Source organism: Gorilla gorilla, chromosome 1, assembly GCF_029281585.2.
Source record: "Gorilla gorilla gorilla isolate KB3781 chromosome 1, NHGRI_mGorGor1-v2.1_pri, whole genome shotgun sequence".
Classification (NCBI taxonomy): domain Eukaryota; kingdom Metazoa; phylum Chordata; class Mammalia; order Primates; family Hominidae; genus Gorilla; species Gorilla gorilla.
In genome coordinates, this window is record NC_073224.2 from 75,811,701 (window position 1) to 75,834,598 (window position 22,898).

The window sequence follows — 22,898 nt, forward strand, 5'->3', positions numbered from 1 at the left end:
ATTCATGATGACCCTGGTACCTTTTACATTATTAAAAGGCAAGTATGTTCTCTAAAATTAGTGGCAAATATGTGAGGGGGCAGGATCAAAAGCACAGTTACAGGGAGATAATTCTTCCCTTGAGAAAGGAGGGAAGGAAAAAAAGTTAGGGGAGATAGAGAAAATGTGAGATTAAAAAAACAAAAGTTTTAATAGATACTCATCATTCAACCAGCAAATGTTTATTGAGTATACTATGTGCCAGGCATTTTGTTGGTTACAGAGATTAGATTAATAAACACTATACTAGCCCTCACAGAACTTTGAGTGGATAGGGATGGGGGACAGATGGTAATCAAGTAATAACACAAATAGATACCTGCAGACTATGAAAGAGAAGTATAGAGAGCTATGCGAGTGTCTGACATGGTGCGTTGGACCAGGCTAGAGGGTAAGGGAATGAGGGCAGCTTCTCTGAGGAAGGCCTGATCTCTCTAGATTAAGAAGTAGGGTTAGCATCTTGGCATAATGGGAAGTGATTTGGAATGGCAGGAGAAAAGGGCTTGCAAAAGCTGTCTTAGTAAAGGTGATCAGGAGTCAAAAAAGGATAGACACAAGTGTTGGCAAACAGGAAGAGCCCAGCTCAACTGTGGTCAGATAGCCCTAAGTGTTTGCAGTGAAGCTCATCAGCAGGGGCTATGCTTCCTAACCAGACAGATCATTTCTGTCTTGGAGCAAAGGGATCCTCCCTCCTGTGGCTGTGGGCAGAGGAAGTCTGAGAATGATTGGTGTCCAGCTGACTATGTTTTCAGAAAGTTTGAGCCAGATTTTATTTGTTTGCATGTGAGAGATTCAGTGAGTTAACAGGACGTTGTCAGGCTTTGATGATGAAATTGTTTTACCTTGACTTTTTGACCTACGCATAGTTGAAGCAAATCCTAGAAAATTTAACCTTGATGCAACTGAATTGAGTATAAGAAAAGCCTTCATTACAAGTACTCGGCAAGTTGTCAGGGTAAGGAATATGATCTTATTGTGTTATCTGTATAAGAAATAGCCAGACTTCTTAGAGCTCTTTCCCTTAATTGTAAAGTAATAGGTCACCTCTGAAACCACTTTTTAAATATGAATTAAATGTGAGCTTCCCCATATATAATTTCTCTGATTGGCTACGCATGTTGGCTCATGCCTGTAATCTCAGCACTTTGGGAGGTGGAGGTGGGTGAATCACTTGAGCCCAGGGGTTTGAAACCAGTCCAGGCAACATGATGAAACCCTGTCTCTAAAAAATATATATATATATAAATTAGCTGGGCATGGTGGTGCACACCTGTTGTCTCAACTACATGGAAGACCAAGATGGTAGGCTGAGGTGGGAGGATCAGGTTGAGGCTGAGAGCTATGATCATGTCACTGTACCTTCAAAAAAAAAAAAAATTTCCATTGATTGAAGAAAAAGAAATCTGTTTTTAATCTTTCTTTTTTTGACACGAAGTCTCACTGTGTTGACCAGGCTGAAATGCAGTGGCACGATCTTGGCTGACTGCAGCCTCCGCCTCCCAAATAGCTGGGACTACAGGCGTGCACCACCACACCAGGCTAATTTTTTGTAGAGACAGGGTTCACCATGTTGCTCAGGCTGGTCTTGAACTCCTGAACTCAAGTAGTTTGCCTGCCTCAGCCTCTCAAAGTGCTGGGATTACTGGCATGAGCCGCCATGCCCGGCCTGTCAGGCTTATTTCCGAGAGCAAAAATGAGACAGTAATCTGCTGGCTTTGGGCAGGGTACATTCAAATGGTGTCATCCTGAATGATTAGACCCTTGTCCATACCTCTGGTTTCTTCAAGCTAGTTATCTTTCTCACTTTTTATTTCTTAGTGTACTCTATTTCTTGACGAACAAAACAATTACTATTGTAGAAACCATTTGGTTTTTTGATTGATTGGTAATCACTTTGCATTGTTGAAGAGTGACTCTTAGTGGGTTTGGATAGTGGCCTCTTCCGCCATCTGAATTGCTTCTGGAACTCTTGCAACCCAAGATACTGACATTTCCATATGTAACTACTTGACAGCCCTTCCAGAGTTATCCAGAGCAAACAAGCATCTATCAGTGTAAAAAATTGATCCAAGTGAACAAATCTTTAGTTCTAAGTTATTTAGAATAATACCCATTATTAAAGAATCTAAGAAAAATATTAAGTACAATCTTGGGTCATTAAAATGTTTCATATTTTGAAACTATATGGCTAAGCCATTTGATTAGCATAACTAGATGTAAGAGAACCAGCTGTCTTTAACATATGTACTAGAAAGCAGCTTCCTTGAATAAAAAGACTTGGGATCATACCAGTGCTAACATACGGCTTTTTAAGAGTCATCTTAGGCAGGAACCTTAGTTTGTGTTTGCCAAAGTCTTTATATCATGTGATTTCCTTTTGAAATTATTTCAAATGGTAGATTATCACTGAACTTTATATATTCTTGTTACTTGTTTTATTCATTAGTTGCCTTTCTATATACATATACGTAAGTTGTTTATAGATAAACCCACATTTTAATGAGGGAGAAACCTTTCTGGACCTCAGATGCCCCATCCACAGTGAGTGTTTGGATTAGACATTCTTAATTTCTAGCCAGTTCAAAATACTGTTCTGATGAGGAAGCCTTGTTGTTAGGTGACATATTTTTTGTAAGATAAGTAAATCCCCAATTATTTTGTATAAGCTTTTTTTTTTTTTTTGTAGTAGGTTTTTTGAAGGACACTCCTATAGACGTTAATATTTAAGTGGGGCCTTGCAGTGAAGCGTATGTCCTTAACCTTAATCATTGTATTTATTCTTTCTGCAAGGTAGACTTAGGAGGTTTGCAAATTGAAATTTAGAGGTTCATATATTGAAAATTAAGTTCATTGGTATAATGGAAAGAAGAATCCAAAGTTCATTTTCTAATATCTGAAAAGCTTTTTAAAGTACATTCTTAGAAAGAGGTTGATATGATTTAGCTGTTTCCCCACCCAAAATCTCATCCTGAATTGTAATCCCCATAATCCCTATGTGTCAAAGGAGAGACCAGGTGGAGGTAATTGAATCATGGGGGCAGTTTCCCACATGCTGTTCTCATGATAGTGAGTGAGTCTCATGATAGCTGATGGTTTTATAAGGGGCTCTTCCCACTTTGCTGTCACTCTTCCCTGCTGCCTTGTGAAGAAGTTGCCTTGCTTCCCCTTCTGCCATGATTGTAAGTTTCCTGAGGTTTCCCCAGCCATGCTGAACTGTGAGTCAATTAAACCTCTTTCTCTTATAAATTACCCAGTCTCGGGCAGTTCTTTATAGCAATGTGAGAACAGAGTAATGAGAGGTATTCTAAATCAAGTCAGTACTTCAAAATCTTACTGTCCTTTTAGAGTTGAGATCTAAACCATACTCAACTATGTGATCCACCTGAATATTTTAGGGTTTTAAATCATTCTTGTTTAAATTTATGACCCCTTTGGGGGAAGCTGTTAGTATTTACCAGTGGTAGGCTAACAGTACCTAACTGAGCTTTTGCTGATCTGATTGTAATAAATTCTAGTTGAAAGTCCTATAGAAGAGAAGGAAATAGCAATGGTGCTAACTCGATTAAAAATAAAATACACCTTGTATAATTCCATATTACCACATTTAGCTAAACAGTGTTTGTGTGTAGAGATTTCTGGGTTCTGGGTGGAGGAGCTCGATAGAGAGGGAGCAGAGGGTTAGCAGATTTGGAAAATGAGACGAAATGAAGTTCAAATTAGGAATTTGTACAAATTTATGTTCTTCTGTTAGTATTACTAGTGGGCTTTCATTTAATATTGCTCCAAAATTTTGATTGACTTTATCTTTCAAACAGTGTATTCTACTTATGCTTTCTCTTTTGTAGGCAGGGGAGTCAGTGATACTCTATGCATTTTGTGGTTTTTTTTTCTTTTTTTGCTTTAGCCTGAAGAAGTAAATCGCCTGTTTCTTCTTGATTAATGTCCATTGGTTATGCCTTTAGTAAGCTTTCCTTGTTTAGAGTCTTGTGTATGTTTTTCCAAGCATCTTTTAAGTCTGTACAAATTCAGTTTTGCTGGCAGTTTTTAGTGAAGAACCAAAATATTCACATTTTTGTGTAAATAGCTTTCATATTTTTGAGGTAATCATTTTTACTCTTGTGAAGTCACCTATACATCAAAGATTCCACATGTGAAATCTTTGTGTTTTAGAAATATATCCTAGAAGTGACTTTGGTTTTACTTTAGGATCAAGAGGTTTTGCAGTATATGGCAGAACAACAGTGAATATAAGGGGTAAGGGAACCTGAGTTCTAGGCTAAGCTGTGACCTTAATAAATCTTAACCATGGTAAGTCATTCAACCTCCCTGGATCTCAGTTTTATCTATGAAATAATCCTCACTAACATTCTCTGACTTTAAAAGTTAGAATCAGAACTATTACCCACTCCATGAAAAAACCGAACCTGCTCCAATGTAAGAATTGTTTACAGTCAATTTTAAGTCAAGATGGAAATGGCTTTGGTTAATCAAAAAGGGTGAAGTATCCAGTGTGTGCACAGATGACCTTGAAATGTAAGAGTTATGAGTGGGAAGCACTGGGGTTTGTGATGTCTCATTCATTCAGCTTGGAAGACAGTGTGAAATGGGAACAGAAGCATAAATAACCAGGACATTTGTTGTTCCTTTGGCAGATGAACCATATTTTATTGGGACTTGTTGCTTGACTGCTGGTTCTAAACGTCATGTGTTAGAAAGAAGATGAGTAATTATGTTTTTGGCATGATAGATTGTTCTAAAATGTTTAAAACTATTTAGTAACATAGTTTAAGATCCCGAATTCCAATATGAAGGTGTTGTATGGTATCTGCTAACTTTTGACCTACATGGATAAAGTGCCATCTTAGAAGTGAAAGCTGGCGGGGTGTGGTGGCTCATGCCTGTAATCCCAGCACTTTGGGAGGCTGAGGCGGGCAGATCACTTGAGGGCAGGAGTTTGAGACCACCCTGGCCAACATGGTGAAACTCTGTCTCTACTAAAAATACAAAAATTAGCTGGGTGTGGTGGCAACTGCCTATAGTCCCAGCTACTTGGGAGACAGAGGTGGGAGAATTGTTTGAACCGGAGACAGAGGTTGCAGTGAACTGAGATTGTGCCACTGCACTCCAGCCTGTGAGACAGAGTGAGACTCCTCAAAAAAAAAAAAGAGGTGGAAGCCATAGATCCTTAGATCCTTACCTGCGGTGGTGGTGGTCACATACAGGATGCCTACCCACAGGGCTATTGGAGGAATCTGCCTCATCAGGGCTAACACCCATGCAGGCACACACATAACCCCACATGGTTTTTATTAAGCATAAAACTTTAAAAACTGCATCTTTAAAATACACATTTAATTATGATAATGCAAGCTCAAAGAAAATTAGAGAAAATTTTCAAGAAGTAAAAGTAGAAAAAGGAACCTAAACTCAGAATAATACATAGCACAAGACTTTGCGTTTTCTTCATAATTTTCCTCCCAATGCAGGGCAGTTGTATTTTTACGTAGTTGTGATCATACTGTTATGCAATCATAGCATTTTATTTTCCTAGGTTAAAAATAATCTGTACTTGGTATTTATAAAATGCAAATAATTTTGATGAAAAAACTTTGAAGAAAAGAGAAAATGCCTCTTCGTTCTCTAATTTCACTCCCTAGAAATAATTAGTGTCAACAATTTTATTTTTCACAGCCATTTTATGGACATTGAAATATGCAAACTTTTAAAAAGCAGTGGCATGATAATCTGTAACTTTTTTTCTATGAAAAATTACATTGTGGACATAGTCTTACAATGACGCAGATAAACCTAGAGAAGTGCTGTTCAGTAGTAATAAAATGTGAACCTCTTGGTCATTTTTAATTTTCTAGTTGCCACATTAAAAGAGTAAAAATAGGTGAGCTTAATATGTTTTATTTAACCTGATATATCCAAAACATGATCATTTAAACATGTAGTCAATATAAGAGATATTAATGAGAGATTTAAAATTTTTAAACTGTTTTTGTAATAAATCTGGCATGTATTTTACACTCAAGCATGTCTCAATTCAGATGTGAAATTTTCATTGGAAATACTTGATCTGTATTTAGAGTTTACAGAACTTACAGTTGAAAAAGTAGAGTCACAAACCCAATTTTTTCCAGACATACTTCAAAGTTTTCTAATAACTGAGTATCAGTTAATTAAAGTAAAATTCAGTTCATCAGTTGCACTGACCACATTTTAAGTGCTCAGTAGCTAGTGGGTCCTGTATTACCCAGGAGCAGACTATCCTTTTTAATAGTTGCATACATTTATTTGCTGATAATGTTTGTTGAGTGCTTACTATATTGTTGGCTACTGTTAATCAGGCTTCATGTGTTACCTCTATTAATCCCTACAATAATTCTAAAGGATATTATTCTAAATGTACAGAAGAAATAGAAACTTAGTGCAGCTATTAAAAAGCATAACTAAGTCTTAAACCTAGGTCTTTGACATGAAAGATCATGCTGTTTCCCTCTCCTTTAATGTGGCTCTGTTATGATTTATTTAATCACTGACCTACCAGTGGATATTTTGGTTATTGTTTATTATTGGCAATTGCAAACCATACTTCAGTGAGCATCTTTGTGAGCATAACTTACATAATTGTTTCGTAAAAAATTCAATGAGAATACACATTTTAAATATTCATCGCCAGTCATGATGGCTCATGCCTGTAATCCTAGGACTTTGGGAGGCCAAGGCAGGAAGATCAGTTGAATTCAGGAGTTCAAGACCAGCTTGGGCAACATAGTGAGACCTCATCTCTACCAAAAATTTAAAAAATAAATAGGCATGGTGGCACGTGCCTGTAGTCCCAGCTACTTGGGAGGCTGAGGTGGGAGGATTGTTTGAGCCTGAGAGGTTGAGGCTGCAGTGAGCTGTGATGGCACCACCATACTGATGATGCCTGGGCATCAGAGTGAAATCCTGTCTCAAAAAAAAAAAAAAAATTGTTTTCAAAGTATCCTACAAAAAGACCTTATCAGTCATATTTCTGATAAGAGTATCAGAATATACCTTCACTAAGTATTATCAATCTTTTTCATCTTTCTTGGTCTAATTGGAGAAAATGTCTCTTAGCTACACTTCTTTGATTACCAGTGGGTTATTGCATCTATTCATGTTTGATCATTTGTGGGGTTTTTGTGAATTGTCTGTTCACTGAACTCTCTTCATAAGCACAATGCCTAGTACATAATGCCTAGTATATAATACTGCATTGTGTGGATTGTGATGCTGTTCCCTTATTTGGGCTTGCTGCTTATTTCTACTTTTTTTCGTATTATAAATAATACTGCAGTACACATCTCTGCATGTCTTTTTTTTAATCTATTTTATGTTATTTCCTTAAAATAAATTCCTGTTAGTGGAATTACTGGGTCAAGGCAGTGAATATTTTGAGACTCATGGTATAGAATGACAAATTTATTTTCAAAGTGCTGTTCTAGTTTACCATCCAGCCATTGTTTGGGACCAGTAGTATTAAAAATACATATATTTACTGAAATATAACGGTACAGAAAAGTGTAATTAACCTAAACATATAGCTTAATAAATTTATAAACTGAACACAGCCATGTCAACAGCACCCAGAAGCATTGCAGGGTGTTACCAGCACCCCCAGAAGTGTGCCTGTGCTCCTTTTTAGCCAATGTCTCTACCCCCCACTGCACTGACTTCTAACAGCAAAAGTATGTTGTACATGTAATGTTCAAAGGCTAACATGTCACTTTCCCATACTTGCATGTTGATATTTTTATTATGCAAGTAATGTGTTCATTGTTTTAAAAAAACACTATTATAAAATGCACTGACTATATTTTTATTTTATTTATTTTGTAGAGATGGGGTTTTGCTATGTTGTCCAGGCTGGTCTGCAACTCCTGGCCTCAAGCATTCCGACTGCCTTGGCTTCCCAAAGTGCTGGGACTATAGGCGCAAGCCACAGTGCCCAGCTGAGTATATTTTTAAAAGCATGTATTATCCCCCTAGTGAATGTTGCTCTGCATAGTTTTTAATAATATTAAATAAATCGGGCTGTTGGATTGACTATCAGAATGTCATCTTAAACTCGATAATTGATAATCAGAAAATGAATCCTGCAGTCCAGGAGATACTAGCATAGTGATCAGTTTCTCTTTAAGGCTTCTAGATTTCCATTGTAAGACAAGGAATGGGGATGGGGAGGGGGCTTGTTAAAAATGTGCCGTCAAGAGTCTGACTTCATAGGTCTCATAGGGGCCTAGGGAACTACATTTAAAAAATATTTTTAGGCCGGGCGCGGTGGCTCGTGCCTGTAATCCCAGCACTTTGGGCGGCCGAGGTGGGCAGATCACAAGATCAAGAGATTGAGACCATCCTGGCCAACATACTGAAACCCTGTCTCTACTAAAAATAGGAAAATGAGCTGGGTGTGGTGGTGCGTGCCTGTAGTCCCAGCTACTCAGGAGGCTGAGGCAGGAGAATCACTTGAACCCAGGAGGTGGAGGTTGCAGTGAGCCGAGATTACGTCACTGCCTTCCAGCCTGGTGACAGAGTGAGACTGTCTCAAAAAAAAAAAAAAAAAAAAAATTTTTTTTAAATTTCTTGATACATAATGGTTGTGCAATGAAGGTAATTGGAATATCCATCATTTTAAACATTTATGCTGCAAACATTTGAATTATTCTCTTCGTGCTATTTTGAAATATACGATAGATTATTGTTGAACTATAGTCACCCTACTGATCTATTGATCACTAAGTCTTATTTCTTCTAACTGTGTTTTTTACCTATTAATCAACCTCTCTTCATCCTCCTCTCCCCCTGCACTCTTCTGGCCTCAGGTAACCACCTATCTATTCTTTGTCTTCATGAAATCCACCGTGGGTGAAATCTCATCCACTTATGAGTGAGAACATGCAGTATTTGTCTTTCTGTGCCTGGCTTATTTCACTGAGCATAGTGACATCCAGGGGAACTGCATCTTTAACAACACTCACGTGACTGACTCAGGCACGTCATCATGATGTGAACTCCATGTGGGCAGGGGCCTGGCTAGTATCATTCACTGCTGTATGCCTGGTCACATAGTAGACATCAGTGAGTGTTTGCTAAATGGATAGATGAGTGGTTTGAAAGTTGAATCAGGTGGTTCTCACTCACATTTACCACAGTTCTGGGATTGTAAAAGCGGTGGCACTGTGTCTTCTGTTTACTTGTCATGGGTCTTTAAAGAAGTTTCTAAAAGTCTTATACTTTGATGTTTGCATAAATTATATTTTGACGACCTTTTAAAAACTGTTGTTGCAGTCATGTATTCAGTTCAAATCATTCTATAGTAGATTGGATTGTAGCTAAATAAGCAGAATGACTCATATTTAATAAAGTGTTTTGCTTCAGATAAAGTAATGGATCTATTCACTTTTCATTCCATACAAAATTATTTTTGACACCACTCTGGAAATTCACTCTGATGTTAGGAATAGTCTATACCTTTCATGAATCCAACTCAGAAATAAAATAAGTGACCTGTTGTACCACTATTTGGAAGTATTCTTTGGTGTTTAATGGTAAATATACTTTATACTAAAAGCACATGGTTTTTTTACATATATTGTAAAAAAGATGCAAGCCCTTGAACACGTGCTTTTGTGTTTGTACCCCAGGGATGTTCTTTATTAGTGATGTGACTTTGAGAAAGTATCATCGTCTTTTTGGACCTAGGTCTCCTCAACCTTAAAATGGAAATAGTACCAGCTTCACAGCATCCTTGTGAAAATTCAGTGATAATGTGTGTATGTGTTTAGCACTGTTTCTGACCTGTGGTAGGTAGCTGGTAAATGTTAATTCCCTTTCTCTTTCCTCCTATTCAAATTAGTATCCAGGTTACTTCTTTTTAAGGGACCATCTTTCTTTTTATTTTATTTTCTTTATTTTTGAGACTGAAGATAAAGCCAAGAAATGCGGTCTTCTTTTTAAAAAGTAATAATAAATTGTGTGTTTTGCTAATGTATGAAATGTTAACTGTGATTTTGTTTAAGGATATTTTTCATTTGTTTTCGTATCTTCTTTCTCATTAGGACATGAAAGATCAGATGTCAACTTCATCTGTGCAGGCATTAGCTGAAAGAAAAAATAGACAGGTGAGAAAACATCAGAATATAATTATCAATGAGAGAAAGCATACAGTTAGATATTTGGAATTTAAAAATGCTGACCATCCATGGATCATGTAATCAAGAGGAAGACTTCTGCTTGCAGGCCCTGGTGTGACCATGGGAGGTTTTGTGACAGTCCAGGCAGCCTGTCCCAGCACCCTGTCAGCATTTCCCTCCCCTCCTCTTACCCTCTGGTCTTCTCCTCTGGGCTCCATAGCACCTTTTGCCTACTCTTACTATAGCACTTATCACAGAGTACTTTTACTTTTTTAATGTGTTTATTCTGTACCTATTGAACACATTTTGTGTGCCAGGCTCTTTGAAGGGCTATAATTACTGTCTTTCTCTCTGCTGGGCTCCAGGCCCTTTGACAGTGAGGAGAGATGTGTGTCATGGTTTTTTGTTTCTTGTTTGTTTGTTTGTTTTGAGCTCTCTAGCAGTTACTACATTGCCTACCCATGGAACACATTAGACATCTAAGGATTGACATTTGATGTAAAGACATTAGAGGAACCTTAAACTTGTGTGTTAAATTAAGTTTCTCTTTGTTTTAAGTAGTTTTAAAAGAATTACATACTTTGGCATATTGATAGAAGCTCCTTTCTAATTGTTAAAATACAGTCCTTTTAAAAAATGTAGAATGATCATCTAGAATTTGGACTTTCATTTAGATTGAGATTTGATTTAGACTTTTTTTGGTGGGATAGAATGTTTTTGCCTGTTGCTAAACTGTTAGGTAATTTTTTTGACAGAAGTAGTATTTTAAATTCTGTGGATATCCATTTTCCTTAGAAGTAAAAAAGACTTCATGAAAAATGATACTATTTGCTTTAAATGACTTATCTTAGTCTCATTTTATTAAGATTCCAGAAAGTTATGAATTGTCCATTTAGTAGGCTCTTGAGAAATTTCACTATTTTTACTAACTAGCAATCAGTACTTCATACCTGTGGGTATTTGTCAAGACACTTAATTTTGAAAACAAATATTATGGAAGCTTGAAGAAGGGGCAGGGTTCTATAAATATCACCTAACTTAATTTTCCTGTTTCCTTTTCTTGCATTCCATTTTTCAAGTCATTGTTTTGTTTTTGGCTTTTTAATCTTATTTGCCTCCTTTGCTTTCTTTTTGAGCAATATAGCTAGGAAAAGCCACTAGGCTGGTCCATTCCATCTGGCTCCCTCTCTTGAAAGAAGCTAGTGAATGCCCTCAAGTTGGCTAGTTTTGGAGTTCTCTTCTCATTTGCACTTGAGCTTATAGGAAGTGGAAGTACCTGAAGTAGTTGTGACAGTGAGGTCGGTAACACCTATGCTGTTACTCTTAATTTGAATGTTTTATTCTCTAGATAGTACAGTTGGGCTAATGTAAATACAATTTATATTTATATATTTATAAATATATATAAACATAAATTTAAATATATATTTATATAAAGTATATATACATATATGTATTTATATATTGCCTGTCTAGTTATGGCTTGGAATTTTGTTTTAGGCTATGAGTGAAATGTCCAGTTGCAAATTTTCAAGGAATAGCAGGATCAGGGCTCTCTAAGCACTCCAGCAGGCATGAGTCTTGCCACGTTGTGCCAGGTGCCAGGCTCTGTGCTGCTCCTTGCCTCACCAGCACCCCTGCTCTGGCACCCACACACAGGTGCATCTTCCAGTCCTTGGGCCCTCTCTCAATCTCTATCCTATTATCACAAACATTTGGGATCAGACTGATGAACTTTAAGCTGTTTTACAATAAAACGTGGATGATTTGCCCTATACTTAGCTCTACCTAAGTGTACACCATGGAAAACGTAGGAAAAATAGCCCTGTGACCTCAGGAGCACACAAGGCCCTGGTGGTGTCCCAGTTCTCTGTCCTTAGGCCAGTGATGCATTATAGCCTTTTTCTGACCCTAAAAAAATTGTCACTATTTCCTCATGTCTTCCATAGAGGTCCTTAGAGTGTGGATCATAATGAGCAGGATCTTTTCAGTCTTGATAGCCCTAAGACCAGGTCAGGGCAGAGCCACCCACAAAAAGCTTTGGATCTGCTTTACACCAGAGACAGTCACCATCCAGCTGGACTGAAGCTCTGGGCCCCTGGAAGCTCTTGTAAGAAAAGCTTCTAATAACTGAGCTTCCCTGATCCTAGCCCCTGAAGTCTGGCCATTTGATGGAGTTCACCCCTCGCAGTCTGAGAAGAGGTCAGTGTCAGTATGGAGGAAGGTCATGGGGCTGTTGGAAGGGTTTTCAGACAGAACCAAGTAACCAGGCAGGCTTTTAATAGTGCCTGAGATTTTTTTTTAATTACCCGATAGGAAAATTTGGCAACTCTACAAGGAAAAAGAGTCTTAGTTACTAGCATCTTCTGGCTCTTGCCGCGGGGCTGGTGTGAGCAGTTACTTTGACCAGTCAGGAAGGCTTGTGGGGATCTGGTCAGAACCAACTGCCGAGATGGAACTCTCACATTCCTGCCTGTCTTCTTCATGTGAGGAAGACATACCCATTTATGGCTGTAAACTTCCTTGAATTCATACTTGGGAAACCCAACCCTTGTGTCTGGGAGCCCTGGTGGAGAACTCTGACTTTAGGGCAGCCCTTGCCTAGGTTGCCAGGGTCAGGCATTCCTTGTGGTCATACCTGCCTGTAAAGTAACCCCCAGTTGTCATCTGGAAAGCCTGAAGGACCCTGGATTCTATTCATGGGTTAAACTTAACAGACATTGATGGTTCTTGTGCCTTTGTGTGTGAAGGGCTATGGCTTACCTTCTTGTCATTCCAGGGAACTCTCCCTTTCCCCCCACCAAAAAAACCCACAACTTCCACTGGGTCACACTTTTCTTAATAAAGTACTCTAGATCTTTGGAATCAGGTTGACTGGAACCTATGGGTTGCTGAAGTTCCACAGGTACCAGGAAGAGCTGTTTTACAAGAGATTGAATGCTTTTCAATTATAACACAGTATATAGACGGGTGTTTGTTGATTTAGCAGGCATTTATTTGCACTTTAAGGGGACAAAGCCCATTGTGAGGCCTGTTGGGAGAGCTTAAAGACATAGAGGGCCCTTCCTGGAATTCCTTAAATAGTACCACCCAGGCACCAACCTACACCACTACATAAAAGCCTTGCCCAGGGGAAAATAGACAAGAAATGTGAAAACTCTTTATATCACTCTTGATGCATCACTTGTTCAGAGATAGTAATTGTTTGTTTCTCCTGACTCCTCCGGTTGTTCTTCTCACACAGGCACTGCTGGGAGACAGTGGCAGCCAGAACTGGAGCACTGGAACAACAGATAAATATGGGCGTCTGGACCTGGACCGAGAGCTCCAGAGAGCCAATTCTCATTTCATTGAGGAGCAGCAGGCACAGCAGCAGGTACCCCAAGGACCCCAGACTTAGGACGGGCCAGTGGGAAACAAGACACCCCCTTAGTTCCTTTGCCAGCCATGGGGTCTTGTGGCTTAGTGACAAGCAGGGTAAGCCAGAGCTTGTCCTGTGTTGATTGTGTTTAATAATTGCATATATAAAGGGTTTCAAAATCTTCACAGCATGACTGCTTCAAGAGAACCAAGCTCAGCCAGGCATGGTGGCTCGCACCTTTAGTCCTAGCTACAGAGGAGGCTGAGGCTGGAGGATCCTTGAGCCCAGGAGTTCAAGGCTACAGTGAGCTTCGATCATGCCATTGCATTCTAGCCTGGGTGACAGAGCAAGACCCTTTCTCTAAAAAAACAAAGAACCAAGCTCAGTTAGTTCTCTTAGAAAAAACAGACCTTTGTCCATCTCAGCAAAGACACTTTCAGAAAGATCTCTCATTTTTTTCTTTGAAAATTATTGGTTGGTTTCTTTTTTTTTTTTTTTTTTTTTTTGTGAGACGGAGTCTCGCTCTGTCACCCAGGCTGGAGTGCAGTGGCACCATCTTGGCTCACGGCAACCTCCGCCTCCTGAGTTCAAGCAGTTCTCCTGCCTCAGCCTCCTGAGTAGCTGGGACTACAGGTGCACGCCACCACGCCCAGCTAATTTTTATTTTGTATTTTAGTAGAGGCGGGGTTTCACCTTGTTGCCCAGGCTGGTGTCGAACTCTTGAGCTCAGGCAATCCGCCTGACTCGGCCTCCCAAAGTACTAGGATTACAGGCATGAGCCCTGCGCCCAGCCTATTGGTTGGTTTTGTTATATGTAAAGTTGACTGCTTTTGTGTAGGTTAAGGGGTAGGAGGAAAATAAGGGGTAGGAGGAAAATGAAATTGATTATGTCTGTTGATGCCTTTGATGTGTAGCTGTATTAATAAAAGCAAGCTAATGATAATGTGTCTGGGGATTTGAGGAGCATGTACCCATTGAAACTATTGATTCTTAAATATTGTATTTTATGTATACATGTAGTTTATATGTTCTTTTGTTCTTTACATTAGTATGTCTGCTTAACCAGTTGTCTACTTAAATTGCTATTAAACCCAGGAAATTTTTTTTCTATAGAAAGTGAGAAGAATGCAACACAACTAAAAGTAAATATTTGTCAGTCAGTAGTTGTCCTTGAGGTAACTTATTGCCACAGGGCATCCTTTCGTTTGTCCTTGAAGAGAGAGGAAAGACTGCATAGTTTCCCCACATCCAGAGGTTTGCCAGACTCTCTTGTATTAAAGCTGTGGCAGTCTGTTGTGGATTGAGACCTTGATCTTGGCAATGGGCTTCCTCCTCCCAAACATCCCCATGTCTCAGTGGTCATCTGCACGTGTGCTTTCAGCCATTGTCTGCTCCATTATTGGACGTCAGCCAACCAGAGTAAATCTCTCTTGGTGATTTCAAGCCCCGCTGACTGTTCACAAGTTGGATCAGCAGGAGATATCAGTAGCTTGACAATCCAGCCTTTTGAGCAGTGTGTTCTCAGAGGCAACGGTCTGGTCCTTTGATTTCTGGGCTTTGCTTCTGAATGTGAATTGTCCCAAGCTGGCAAAGAAACTAGCAGCTGCTAGAGTGCTGGGCTTGGAACCAGGTAAGATGGATTTTAATTGCTTATTTCCCATTTCTCTGGCACCAGTTGATCGTGGAACAGCAGGATGAGCAGTTGGAGCTGGTCTCTGGCAGCATCGGGGTGCTGAAGAACATGTCCCAGCGCATCGGAGGGGAGCTGGAGGAACAGGCAGTGTGAGTATTGAGACACCCCTCTCGCTGCAGTGAAATTGAGGGGCAGAGCCATCCTATGACACCCCTAAAAAGCCTGGCAGCTACGTGGCTGGTAAAATCAAAAGCTATTTTATTCATAGCTGCATTTTTATTCTGTTTTACAGATTAGCCTCCCCAAAAGAAGCAATTCTACTTCGTAAATTTTACTACAGGCTTTAGGCGAAGTTGTTATTATTTTTAAACACCTCCAAAAACAGACACAGATTTCTCTGAGCAGATACTCGAAGTATAGTTATGAATGGGAATATGAAACAGAGAAGCCTCTGTAACCTGTGGGAATTTTTGTTCCAGAGAGGATAGGACATGAGCTGACTTTATCATCCCATGACTCTCCCGCTATATTGAACAGACACTTTTTGCTTTGAATCTTAAATTATTGTAACTTTGTTGTTTTTTTTTTTTAAAAACTTACAAATTTAACGCCAGTTAACAAAAACTCTTTCCTCTCAGAAAAATAAATAAAAACAAAACATAACCTCAGTTTGTTTTTCCTTATGAACAATCCCTTTTGCACCCAGAAGTTCGATGGCAAAAACTGCATTCTTAAATGCTGCCACATCATTTTGTAAATCTTTTGAAAGAGAAAAATAAAAAAACAGTCCACCAGGATATTTCAGAAACTTTCCTGTCTCGATATTACGTTTATCATGACACATTGATTCATTATGAATTCTTAGTGGGCCCCTGTTCTACACCGGGCCTTCTAGAAGCCAAGGGATATAGAAGGGAACAGAGCAGACAAGACAACCCATCTCTGCCAAAGAGTTTGCCGCTTGCAGGGTAGAACGGATATTGGGTAAGTGGCGAGGGGTCATAAGGTGATGGCAGTGAAGTGGGAGGGCCCCTGTGATGGGGCCAGTGCATGCTGCCTGGAGAGCCCTGACTTAGCCCAAGGTCCCTGAGGAAGAGGGGTTTAACTGAAATCTGAAGGATGTGTGGATGCTAGCCAGGTGAGGTGAGAGTTGGTGTGGAGGCAGGTGGTGTGGGGTGTGTAGACCAGGAGGAAGAAAGTGCACCTGTGAAGATGGAGAGGTGCATACGTGCATGGAGCAGAGAGGTTCCATGTGTCTGGAGGCAGAGAACAAACCAGGGAAGGCCTTGTCAGCATGGTAAGGAGGTACGACTACTTATTCTCAGCATGATGAGAGACCAGTGGAGGTAAGGTTAGGAGTGATGGTGTGATCAGGTGTGATTTAGATGATGTGCTGCAGTGGAGTCAGGTAGGGAGACCAGGTAGGAAGCTGGAGTAGCCAGAATCTGTTTCATGTCTATCTAAAATGGGTCCTGACCCTAAAGTTCTGTTTGAGGAGGGGAAAGGACTGATGGCCTGAGCTTCTCTGTTGATGAGGCAGCCTGGCTGGGCAGTGGGTAATAGAGTCTGAGGGACTTCCAGTTAAAGATGGTGCATTGACACACCCCTACCTCCACTCCCTGTCCACAGCTCACTAGAACAATAGTAAAGGGGTTTGTTTTTAAGGGCATGAAACCGCTGGGCATGGTGGTTCACACCTGTAGTCCCAAGTACTAGGAAAGGAGGCTGAGGTGGGAGGATTGTTTGAGCCCAGGTGTTTGAGGCTGCAGTGAGCTATGATGGCACCACTGTACTCCAGCCTGGGTGACAGAGGAGACCCTGTCTCTAAAAAAATAGAAATAACAGATAAATGGGAAAAAGCATGGGATTTGGACTTAGACCTGTGCCATCCAGTATAATAGCTACTAGCCACATGTGGCTGTTGAGTAAGTGTTATGTGGCCAGTCTGAATTGAGATGTGCTCCAGAGGTAAAATGCTTACTGGATTTTGAAGACTTCATATAGAAAAATATAAAATAGCTTATTAATAATTTTTATATTACATGTTGAAATTATAGTATTTTGGCTATATTAAACTAAATACAACAGAATTAATTTCACCTGTTTCTTTTGAAATTTTTACAAACATGGCTACTAGAAAATGTAAAATGGCATATGTGACTCATATTTTTGTTGGGTGGTACTGAGATAGATTTGGGCTAGCAACTTGGTTGGTGAGTGTCCATGGACTGAAGGTCGGATGATGTGCCTGATGATGTGCCTGTTTTGTCTTCAGTATGAAAAGTCATACCTAGCGCAGAAAGGTAGCTCTTGCTTTTCAGAGTTTGGCCCTGCCTGGATAGGCCTGCCAGCTGCAGCGCCAAGATGCTGCCAGGATCTAAAATGAGCTAAATATTTTTTAATTTGAAAATTTAGGTAAGGGACAAAGACTTGTTTTAGTTGTCAACATGTATGTAACAGTTGATTTAATGAAGAGTTGGTTGCCCTGAATCCTGCAAGGCTGTCAGGTGTCTATTGTGGGCACAGATCAAGACCAGGAGTTTCTAACTGCCATTGATGCTGTCAGAGTTAATACAGCCTTTTTAGTAAGACTGTTAGTACTAATTGGCATATTACATTCTAGCCTCAGAATAATCATTTGCTAATCAAAAGTTGAAAAGTCTGGAATATTTAGTGACTTATGAAATAGGCACTGCTGAAATAGTATTTTGGGGTTTTCTTTCCCAGCTGCACATTGGACAGCAAATAGTGTAAGCCTGCTGGAGTCAGTTTTCCTAGTGGGAAATACTGGTTTATCTGTGAGGACAGATGGGGAAATGCACGTGTGCATGCACACACACACTGTCACACACCCCATCAGGGATGTTAGTCCTGAGGCCTTCTGGGTTTATAACAAAGCACATAGTGCCTTATAGGAGGTTATTTTATTAAAGTACATTCCTTAACTCATATTGACATAAAGTGCTTTTGTTTATTACCTGGTTGTCACAAGAGCCCTGTGAGGGAAGTTGAGCTGATAGGATTGCCCTATTTTACAGGTGAGGAAACAGTCCCAAAGAGTTATAGAGTATGTTGTCGAAGGTAGCAATGTAAACAAGTGGCAAAGCCTGGTTGTCTGCCTCAGATAGCATCGTTTCTACCACATTGCACTGCCACTGAGTTTGTGTTATTGTATAGACAGGTCCACACTGCCTTGTCTGCAGTTCTGAAATCTAGGAAGCTCTAAAGAAATCTCGTTTTTTTGTTTGTTTTTCTTTAAATTTGCAGCAAGCTCATGTTACAGAAAAACCTTACCTGAACTGACTCCAACTGTGATTCCTCATAGTTTTCTCTGCAGAAATATTAAGTATCTGATTACAGGGACTGCCCCAGACCCTCCTGGTGGTGTCCTCCTGGTGGTGTCGACTAATACAAAGCATATGTAATTTAGGCTTTTTTTAATCCCGAGAATTCCAAAATCAAAATCCTATCTTGTCCCAAGGATTTTGGATAACAGAGTGAGGTCCTGAAACCCAATGTTGCCTATTTTGTTTGCTAAAATGGAGGCCTGGTCCTGTTAACCCAGTGCAAGTGCACTGCCAAGGCTTTGTGCTTACCAGCGACCTTCTGTGTCTGCTTCTCTCTAGTATGTTGGAAGATTTCTCTCATGAATTGGAGAGCACTCAGTCCCGGCTGGACAATGTGATGAAGAAACTTGCAAAAGTATCTCATATGACCAGTGGTATGTATGGCGTTTAAAGCTTAAGCATTTGTACTTAATTCTAGAACTCTGTCTTGGGGGTGTTGTCTCATAGTTATGCCCATCCAGATCTCTTTCTTATTTTTTACAGATCCCTTTCTCTTTTTTTTGAGACAGAGTCTCACTCTTTCACCCAGGCTGGAGTGCAGTGGTGCCATCTCAGCTAACTGCAACCTCCACTGCCTCCTGGGTTCAAGCGATTCTCATGCCTTGACCTCTCGAGTAGCTGGGATTACAGGTGCGTGCCACCACACCCAGCTAATTTTTGTATTTTTAGTAGAGACAGGGTTTCACCATGTTGGCTAGGCTAGTCTCGAACTCCTGACCTCAGGTGATCCGCCCGCGTCAGCTTCCCAAAATGCTGAGATTACAGGTGTGAGCCACCGTGCCTAGCTGATCCCTTTCTTATGGCACAATTTTTTTTTTTTTTTTTGTGATGCCTTACAATCAGAGAATGGAAGACTTGTATGTGCAGTCTTTATCTTCTCCTTGTAGCTTTAACTTGAGAAAAGTTAAGGCTTTGTGATCCCCCACCGTGTTTGGTTTTTTTCCCAGTAGAGTCACTTTCTTTGTTTTTTTTTTTTTTTTTTTTTTTTGAGATGGAGCCTCACTCTGTTGCCCAGGCTGGAGTGCAGTGGCATAATCTCGGCTCACTGCAAGCTCTACCTCCCAGGTTCACGCCATTCTCCTGCCTCAGTCTCCCGAGTAGCTGGGACTACAGGCGCCCGCCACCACGCCCAGCTAATTTTTTGTATTTTTAGTAGAGATGGGGTTTCACCGTGTTAGCCAGGATGGTCTCGATCTCCTGACCTCGTGATCCGCCCGCCTCGGCCTCCCAAAGTGCTGGGATTACAGGCGTGAGCCACCGCGCCCAGCCCAGTAGAATAACTTTCTTTGCAGTTACAAAATCCTTCTTTATTTTACTGGTTTTTTAAGATTTCCTTGCCAAAATAGGGAACTTATGTAAAACAACAGTTAAGCCAGTTACTGTTTCTCCTGAACATTCTTTCATTGATAGAAAAATACCTACTACTTCAGAATAAGATGGCATGTGTGGATCTATTTTAAATTGTTATGTTTGAATCAATACTGAAATATTTCAGCAAATTTGCACCAGGATGAGGATGAAGAAACAATTTTCATAATAGTTACTGTATAAGATATGTTCCAGTGACTCTTCACATGGGAAATAATATATTTTAAATTTTAAAAAATCCAGTATCTCTTCTTTATCTGGTGGGGGTTGCTTGGTGGAAGGAGAAACTGAGATGCTCCTTGAGGTAATCTGAATGTTCCCTGACTGTAGAGCACCTCCCTTGTGTTAGAACATGTCCTGTTTCTTGACACCTTTTCTTCTATTGGTTTCCTACTGTCAGGTACATGTTATAAGGTCTAATAGGTTAGCTTTTTGAGGCAATATTTAAATACATATGCAGGTTTACTTTTCAGAAGTTTAACTCATAGGTTACGTAACAGTTCTCTGGGGCTCAGTTTCTTATCTGTAAAAATACGTTGAGTCCTACCTCTCCAGGTAATTGTGAGGATTAAATGAAATACCAGTAAAGTAGAAGTGCTTAACTGCGTTTACCATTTATTTATTGGTACTTAGTAAATGTTTTTAAGAAATTGTAAGGCAACAGAAATTGTAATGGCCCCAAGGCGCAATGGACCTATTGCATCCAAAACAAAGAGAAGCTCCTATCTAGAGTCATTTTCTTCTTTCTTTTTAGGGACAAGTATCTTTGTTTCTAGCGGGCTCTTCATTGCCTGAAACTGTGCATATATGGGAAGCAGGCACCAGCTTAGTTCATCTGTCACACATTTAGAGAAAGGTTTGCAAAGTCTTTTCTGATTCCCTCTGTTCTCTCTTCTACCTTCTCCTCTCTACTTCAAAACAAAACAAAACAAAACAAAAGGTGTTTTAATGAAGAATTGTATAACCAGTTTAAACTCCAGGCCTCTCACTCATGTATGTAGTAGTCGCAAAGTCAAGTAGCTACTTCAGCACCAGTTCTGTTTGGGGAAGAGCAAGTGAACAAAGATGCACTGTCTTTGTTTCCCAGCATTCTGGGTATGAATAATTTAGAAAAGTACTTGCATTGTGAGAAGTGACCCAGTGTGTATAAATAGCACTGAAGTTTGCTTATGCTTTATTCTACTTTTTCCCAAAAGAAAAATTGGGGAAGCAATGTAATAACTTTGGTTATATTTGTATAGGAAAAAGAGCCAGGAAACAGAGCATTTATCCTGAACGGTGCTTCACTTTTGACAGGTTGCTTGTGTTTTCATTTTAATCTTTGCTTGCTACCCAAAGAAATACTCCCTAAGGACCTCTTCCTGCTTGGTGCTTCCTGCTTCAATTTGACAAACAAGCAATTTGTATTCGTCTCTGCTCTCCTCCATAATTTTTGCAGAAGTTCACTGCTTTAGTAATCAAACCTGTACATAAAGGAAGCCTATGGAGGCACAGCGAAGTGTGATTAAGTAGTTACAGGCACACAGGCGGACCATCTCTGCTCCCCGTGGCTGTCTGCTTCATGGGGAGAAACCAACCAAGACTCCACATTGACTTTTTTGAATGACCCAAGAGAGACACTAATTGTATTCTCCTACCCACAGAAGTATTTTATTTTGAGTAGATACTGAGATTTTTTTCCCTCTTACTTTCCAACATTCCATTCATCTTTTCTCTTTAGGGGAGAAAAATATTTTGAGAGAGAGAAAAAACTACCATTGGAATTCTTTTGTTCCCCTCTGACTTTTTGAGGCAGGTCCTGAGCTTGCAATGCTGCTTAAAACTTTCCACTTGAGGTCACAAAAGCCCCTGTGGTTAGTACCCGTTCCTTCTATGCATGAAGCCTCTGCGGGAAGTGCTGAGAAGTCTGCTAGGGTAACAGCTCCCTGGGGTTACCTAGTTCATGCTTCATAGAGGCAGCTTAGCCGCTTCAGAGGAAAACGGCTTTAAAAGAACATCCTCGGGTTGTGCTGGCTTGTGTGGTATATGCTTCTCCGTGGTGAAAATTCCTACTTAATACAGTTGTGGAAGAGAAGGTGATTGGAGGGTGGTAGGAGACATGAGTAGAGGCTGATGGAAAGCCAAAAAATGGAAATCTGGTTCAGTGTTGGAAATCTGGTGCTGAGAATAGCGAGATGCCTGAGGGAAGGGGGTAAACTTAGGAGTGTGTGAGGTTGAGGGCGGGGTTGGAGAAGGAATACTTTCTCCGTTTTTGTCCTGAAAGAATCGCAACTAATCATTTTAGCAAAGTGGTTTTAAATTATTGTAAGCATTTTAATCTTTTTAAAAAATTAATAAACTATTTTTAGAACAGTTTTAGGTTCCTAGCAAAATTGAGCAGGAAGTACAGAGAGTTCCCATATAGCCCCCTTCCCCCATGCATAACTTCCCTGACTATTGACATCAAGCATCACGGTGGTACGTTTGTTACAATCAGCCTATGCTAACACATCCTTAATCATCCGCAAAGACCATTGTTTACCTTAGGATTCACTCTTGGTATTGTACATTCTCTGGGTTTGAACAAATGTATAAATGACGTGTATCCATCATTGTAGCATCACACAGAGCTGTTTCACTGCCCTAAAAAATCCTGTGTTCCACCTGTTTATCCCTCCCTTCTCCCAACCCCCGAACTACTGATCCTTTGACTGTCTCCATAGTTTTGCTTTTCCAGCTTGCATATGGTTGGAATCATATATCACAGATCCTTTTCAGATTGGCTTCTCTCACTTAGCAATGTGCATCTAAGTTTCCACTGTGCTTTTTCATGGCTTGATAGCTTATTTCTGTTTTAACACTGAATAATATTCTATTGTTTGGATATACCACAATTTATCCATTTACCTACTGAAGGACGTCTTGGTTGCTTCCAAGTTTTGGCAATGATGAATAAAGCTGTTATAAACACCCATGTGCAAATTAGCCAGGCGTGGTGGCATGCG

General features: G+C 40.0%; 1 protein-coding gene across 4 annotated transcripts in view; it reads left to right on the forward strand.

Moving 5' to 3' along the window:
• STX6 (syntaxin 6) overlaps positions 1–22,898 on the forward strand; it is a 53,150-nt gene that overhangs the window by 22,583 nt on the left and 7,669 nt on the right. For 3 of the 4 annotated variants that reach the window (XM_063710356.1, XM_063710355.1, XM_063710354.1), the window contains 4 exons: positions 10,131–10,193; positions 13,450–13,581; positions 15,242–15,348; positions 18,826–18,920. In XM_063710356.1, coding sequence (XP_063566426.1) covers positions 10,134–10,193; positions 13,450–13,581; positions 15,242–15,348; positions 18,826–18,920 — 394 coding nt within the window. In that variant the 5' untranslated portion in view covers positions 10,131–10,133. Of the gene's footprint in view, positions 1–899; positions 995–10,130; positions 10,194–13,449; positions 13,582–15,241; positions 15,349–18,825; positions 18,921–22,898 lie in introns of all 4 variants that reach the window. The other variant, XM_004028001.4, reaches the window with a different exon arrangement.